This window comes from Uranotaenia lowii, chromosome 2, assembly GCF_029784155.1.
Source record: "Uranotaenia lowii strain MFRU-FL chromosome 2, ASM2978415v1, whole genome shotgun sequence".
Taxonomy (NCBI): Eukaryota; Metazoa; Arthropoda; class Insecta; order Diptera; family Culicidae; genus Uranotaenia; species Uranotaenia lowii.
Genome location: NC_073692.1, coordinates 212,856,747 through 212,863,537, shown reverse-complemented (window position 1 = coordinate 212,863,537; position 6,791 = coordinate 212,856,747). Strand labels below are relative to the sequence as shown.

The 6,791-nt window shown below is 41.8% G+C and overlaps 1 protein-coding gene across 1 annotated transcript; it reads right to left on the bottom strand.

Annotated features, from left to right (window-relative positions):
* Window positions 1-407: 407 nt before the first annotated feature.
* Window positions 408-1,856, bottom strand: LOC129746047 (uncharacterized). Its single transcript, XM_055739474.1, has one exon. The coding sequence runs from the start codon at window positions 1,706-1,708 to the stop codon at window positions 548-550; it is 1,161 nt and encodes a 386-aa protein (XP_055595449.1). The 5' UTR covers window positions 1,709-1,856; the 3' UTR covers window positions 408-547.
* Between the last annotated feature and the right edge of the window lie 4,935 nt (window positions 1,857-6,791).

Below are 6,791 nucleotides of genomic sequence, written 5' to 3'. Positions count from 1 at the left end.
ATTTTAAAATTTTGCATTATAGACAAGAAAAAGGGATCGTATGGTTAAGATGCAACCATTTTTCTATTGTTTTGCCTGTAAGAACCACGACCAAATTCAAGGCTTACAACTAAATAGGTCTATTTCGCTCAGTTTGCTCCCATCAAAATTACGATTCAAACCGCACTATAAAATGCGCAGCAATTTTCTGCATCATCGCATCCCATCACGACCGCGCGACGACCAGCAGTGGCGGAACAAAAAAACTTACTTAATATCTAACGGCGACAAAATAATTCATTTACGCCTTGCTCTCTTAACATCTACAGAAGAAGCTGATTGATTATTATGCTAAACTACCTACCTACCTGTTGATGTAAGTTCGTTCTAGGGGACATTTCGAGTTCTAGCATTTAGTTTGGCACCAGTTTCAAGGATTTTGTATGGTTTGTTTTATTTGGCACTTACAATGTTGTTCTATAATAAATTAGAGGTTGGGGGACGCGACGATCGCTAAATGCTAATAAATAAGTCTTATGGACCTAGGGGCTGGTGTCCTACAATTGACCTACGACGCAAAAAATTGGCATACACCGTAACTGTCACGCTTGGCACCGGGGCCGCACTGTTCCTGCGCTCCTAGAAGCTTCAGATCCCAACCGTCGCCTTGCTGTTCGTCGTCTGGCTGGAGCTGCAGTTTGGTCATATCGACATCGGAGTGCGGATACGCTGCTAGGCTATCGAACGAAGAATCATGAGAAGCAGGTAAGTCTAGGAAGATCCGTTCCGGCATCAGATAAAACAAATCCTCCTCACTACCATGAGATTCGCTAGTATCGATGCTACTACTTTCATCACCATCACCATTGTTGTTATAATTGTCAGTTAGTAGGGTGTTGTATACGGTATTAGTTCTAATTTCGTCCTCAAACGACGCCGGAAGCAGCAGGGATTTGGAGGCTCTTAAAGAACTATCATAATAGTTACCTGAGGGCGATGGGAAACGAATCGTATTGGAGGAGCTAGGTTGTTCGACGTTGAACATGAAAGGTCGCACGACGCGGTAGATGGGCGAAGGGATTTCCGAGTTATCGCTACGAGCAGAGCTAGAGATATCCACTTTATAAGGCGTGCGGCCTTCAATAAATTCTTCGGTATCAACTCGAGCCTGGGAATTGGACTCATCCAGCACAACTACTTCAGGGGTAATGGATTGCTTCTTTTTGTGAGCAGAATTTTTCGAGTTTTTACGATGAACAGATTTCTTCTTCTGGTGTTGTTTCTTCTGGCTTGAGCGATTCAGGAGATCCAGCAAAGAAATTCCGGCCGAAGGTGATGAAGGTACAACGACGATCATGAAGTTTTCCAAGTCGGCACGAATGTTGAACTTACCCTGCTGTCGCTGATCGAACGTAATCGTTTTCCTTGATTTGGTCGTTGAAACAACAGGAGCTGCCGTAGTTGAAGGCTTAGCTGCAACGACCGTTGTAATTTCCTCAGCATGCGTTGTAGATTCCGGCTTTGAAGTTTGAACCTCAGTTCCAAAGGATGTCTCACTATCAACGTCACCCACTTCATTTGAAACCGACGTCTCCGCCATGGCACTTGTTGTTATTTCCTGAGTAGTTTCCGCTTCAGCTTTGGACCCACGGCGTTCGCTTTGAGGAACTGCTGGTCCACCTAGAACTACCGTCCCTACCGCCATCAATAACAAAACCTTCCTCAACATCCTGCCGACAATAATCCAAAATGATATTCCTCCCGAATCGCACTGCTTTCTGGTTCAAGTTCAGCAAGCAACTGTCCACCGAGGAGAGATTTTTTTATTTACGCCAAGTTTATTGAAGACGATCATCACGACCGACGACGACGATGGCCTGGACTGGATTCCCCCATACACACAGGCAGGCGGAACGGAAGAAAAATATAAAAACAGAAAATTGAAAAGTGCCGTTTTGCCGTCGCTTTGGCTATACACACATCAACCAGCAGCAGAAGCAGCAGGAAAGATGCCAGGTCACTCTCGTGCCACTTCTCATTCCCACAGGCTACCGATCCGGCAGAGAAGGCGTCCCTTCGATCTTGTTGCATGCTGAAGCAATTATGATGCCACCGCAGCGGCCCAATTTACTCCGAAGTCCCTCTCAAAGCAGCCGCGAAACTACTGCTCCTCATCGCCACGGGATGGATTAACAGTAGATAGAACGCGTTCCGGGCAAACATATGCTCGGATCATGTAATATCCCAACGTCATACATCGGCACCGGCTTGCAGTCTTACCTTAGTAGTTGATCTTGTGCCCGATCTGGAATCTCTGTGTCATCCGCAGCTACCAACAACCGTGTAGAAATTGATTATACTAGCAGAACACTTGCCAAGTAACTTTCATTGCAATTTCTTCTGTTCGCAGAATGGGGATCGCCCCAAGTCGATCATTAGACTGGCACAGGAAATTAGACGTATGCTGCAAATTTTTATTTATTTTATTCCACTTGGGGTTATCAATAAGTTTTGCAGTAAGACCCTATTGATTATACTGAAAATTTTAAATTTTGATTCAAATTGTACCCAATGATGATTCCACAGTTAGTTTCTTGACTCTGCATCAGATCCAAACGTTGGAATCGAATCTGTGCTTCAATGTTTCAATACTTTTATCGCAAATATTTAAATGAACTATGTTCAATGATATTCAGAAAAAGTATTGAAGCAGAGCCTCAAAATTGGAATAAGGGAAAAATATATAACATGACAAACCCTACAATACTTACCTATGATAATAATATCTCAAATTCTACATATTTTAAATCAGAACTGTGAACGAAATTTTAATTTGATCCAGCTTCAAATTCAAAAAGCCTGCGATCCGAATCAAAGCAATCGAAAGGTTCCTTTTTAATTCAACCACGGTAAATGAAAAGTTCATATACCGGTATTTCGATAGCAACTTACTACCTTCTTCAGTGAGCGTTTTCGCCTGCGATCCAACTCTAGACCTAAGGACTGTTAAAAAAAAATGCAACACATTAATTTGTGAATAACTTTTTTACCGATGGATGAAAATTGTTGAAATGTTCAGTGATACTACCTAGTTATGTAATGTTAACATGTGCAAAATTTTATGGCGATTTGTTGAGTGGTTTTTGAGATAGCGTCTAATGAATAAATTCATTGACCAACATTTCTAGGCAGGATCGTGGAAAGGGACAGGGGCTTAAGCAATGTCTACGTGGACAAATTCATATTCAACCTTAAACGTACCGGAGGGGTCCAATGACTTTTCTTCAAATGACTACAACTCCTATCATACCGTGAAAGCACCAATGGCCGCGCGTTTAAGCTATGATGGATGTTGTTTGTGCCGTACAAAAATTATGTTTTGTGCGATTCTGGAAAGAAAAGCACTGACATGTAGTAAAATTTACGTACTTACGTACTAAAATTTAAAAGCGAGAAATTTTGCATTGCAACGTAACGAAAAAAGGGATTTTGTAATAAGTGTCGGTGTACCAATAGCCGCGCACGCATATGTTGCTTGTTCCAATCGCCGCTCACAAGTGTACCAATGGCCGCGCGCGTCTTAATAAGGGTTTCAACAGTAAAAAAGGTATCCAAACAGTTTAAAATGTTGTTTACATGGCTCTCAGGCTTATGTGAATATTCTCAGGTAAGGCTTTTTGTGGTTCACACATCAAACACCGATTTGTTTCCATTGTTTGTGAAACTAGTCTGGTGCTGAGACGCCATTTTTACAGAGCATTATTTTGCCGGAAGATGTTTTGGAACAATGTTTTCGGTCCCGATTTCGATAAATCATCACACATTCGGCGAGCTGTCTGAAAATCCACGAAAACTAAACACATCCGAATTGCTATCTAACCTCAAATTTCCAACACTTTGTAGCCATTTTCATTAGATAATCGTTTCTTCTGATATTGTTTCTAAAAATTGTGTTATTTCAGCCGGTTATATGATGGAAAACATTGATTGGAAAGCTTTCCTGTGAATCTTATGCAACCTTTGTTAACTTTCGAAGAACTTATCTACACACTTAATCTTTTCTCCTGTGGTCGGGAGGATTTCGTCCTGTATTTTCAACAGCTGAAATTACAGGACGATTTCAGGACAGAGAAACAGCTCAGGAAAACAACTGTCACATGCACCTGTAGGTTCGAAACAGTTTTCTCCTGTAATTTGCAGGGAGTTTCGAAGTATTCCTGTAGGTTCGGAATGGTTTCCATCCGGTATTTACATGAATTTCAGATATGTTTACACCTAAATAACAAAATCTTTTGTTTATTATTATTAACATTTATTCACAATCAATAATACTTAACATTCCTTTGTCATAATTAGCACGTAAAAATCCAAGCTGCCTTTCCTGATGGTTATGTTATTTATGTTGGATTTACCTGCGAACAAAGAACAGTCAAATATCAGTTTTCAGTCGATTATAAATTGGATGAAAATACTAACCTGCCCCAGCACCATAACTTGCTGCTGATTCCACCGGATTTTACCTATCCGTTAGATCCTCGGCCTTATTTTGTGAAGCATATTTCCAGCAGTCAGCAGCGGTTCCAACGGCAATCAACTTCTCCGGCAGTCAGCAGCAGCAGCATCGGTATCGGTATATAATCCTCCAACGGCCAATTCCTCGACCTGTTGATTCCTACCGCCCGCTAGACTTTCAGCCACTCCCGCTTTAATCGAACGACTATTAGTTTATTTCAAAAGGGAAAATTATGCGAAACGTTATACGTAAGACAGAAAAGGATGAACTATAAAAAACGCGACAGAAAACTTTTGACAGCTGAAGTTTTCCCATGATACAGGAAAATTGTTAGAGTGCCTGTGCATTCGTGAATATCATGTCCCGGATTTCAGGAGAAATCAACTGTCCCAAGATTCGGAAGGGTTCCCATACGAACTTCGAATGAATTCAGCCATTACCCTGTGGTTCAGAGAGTCATTATCCCGAGGGGGAAATATGCAATCTAAGTGTGTACGTTTAAGTGCTGATAAATACTAGAAGACTTTCCGTGCGCGGCAATAGAAACATTCAAAAATCAAGTGTACCAATGGCCGTGCACAACAAAATTGTCATTTTTTCCGCAACAGAACCTTCAAACTGTTCACTTTTTTCCACAATTGATTCATTATACAGCCACCAATAACTTACGTTCGAAATTTTTTGCCAAGGTGCTCTAATTCAACACAAAAAAACTGAATTACAAAAAGGGACCGGCATAGCTCACTTGCTTAGGACAACAGACAAAATGGCATCCGGCAAAAACGATGTTTGTTTTTATTTTTTCCTGACCTCAAAAAGCAGAATAAATTTATTTTTAGTATGGCAAGTGAAAGATGCTTAGCGTAGGTATCAGAAAATGCGAAACATAGAAATTTTCGTCGTTGAATTTCGGAGAAAATAATGATTAAAGTTAAAAGTGCGCGGCCATTGGTACTGCGCGACCATTGGTGCTTTCACGGTAATTGTTTTTCGCAAATGTTTTTTTAAGTTTGAAAATTTCGGAAAAACGTATATGGTATACCTATTTATACCGCCGGGAGTTAAATGACCCCTAACACTTTTTCTGCAAAAACTCTCTTGTTTCTCAACCGATTTTTACAAAATTATAGTTTTGGAAAGCTTGTAACGTGACTCAAATATGATTCATAGACACTATTCAGCTGCAATAATTTATTTCAAAGTTATTCAAAGTCGAAGAATTCTTTTAAAAAAAAACATACTTCGCGAAAAACTGCTCGAAAAAAAAAACTTAGTGCCAGAGAAAGCTGAAGTTAGAAGCTATATGTTGCACATATGGAAATGTTTTTTTTCTAAATTTCTTAAGATCATTGCCACAACTTACTACTTACAGCCCGAGGCATGTTTTTTTTTTTTTTTTTAAAAGCTGTGGGGTAGCGGCATTAGAATACTACCCCGGGGTCGCTGACCCATGTCGTAAGAGGCGACTAAATGCAGCAAAACTCCCCCCTGACCTACGCAACGAACTCGGATTATGCACCCGGAACAAATCGGAACCATCCCCTCTTCCAATGATAACATATGCAACGGAAATGGATTATGCAAACGGAACTGATAGAAACCCCTCTTATAAAGACACATGCTACGGAAATGGACTACGCAAACGGAATCGACGAAACCCCCCTACGGATGAAGACATACGCAACGAACTCGGACTTTTCTAACGGAACCTATTGGATACAACGACCCAAGATTACCCAAAGTGTGCCGCTCATGGGGGCGTGAAAACGCCTCTATGCGAAAGACCGTGCTGATGAGGTGGAAGGCTGGCGGGTCGAAAATGTGTCAGTCGCAAACGGTAGCCTGTGGGGCACCAGGACGCACCCCACAGTAATGAAGTCCTTGCTGCGCTAAAGCAGGGCACTGGCGCAGTGGACCGTATATTTCCCTAGCTACTCGTGGGACTAATCATGAACATAAACAACAACACTAAAAACAGAAAGAACGTCGAGACAACTGATGTTAGCTCGGACGAAGGAGGAGAAAACAGAAGAACTCAGACGGAGGTCTTTGCGAAGAGAGGACTCCTTAGGTCTCCTCTACTGAGCAAAGTAGTAAAGGAGCTAGGAAAGGAGATTGGCAGGGAGGTTGCCAAGGAAGCGGGAAGAAGCCCGGTCGCGGATGGGTCCACTGAAAATCTCAGCAGTTCCCAGCAAGAGGAGCAGGTCCCAATCGCAGGAAGAGGTGCACCAAGGGGCATCAAAAAGTGTGGCCTTTTGGAGGCAGCCGACATGGTCGACAAGATGCAGGAGTTTGTGCG

Bases quoted from the DNA above. Each gene is read 5' to 3' on its own strand.
- LOC129746047 (XM_055739474.1), bottom strand. From the start codon at position 1,708: ATGTTGAGGAAGGTTTTGTTATTGATGGCGGTAGGGACGGTAGTTCTA.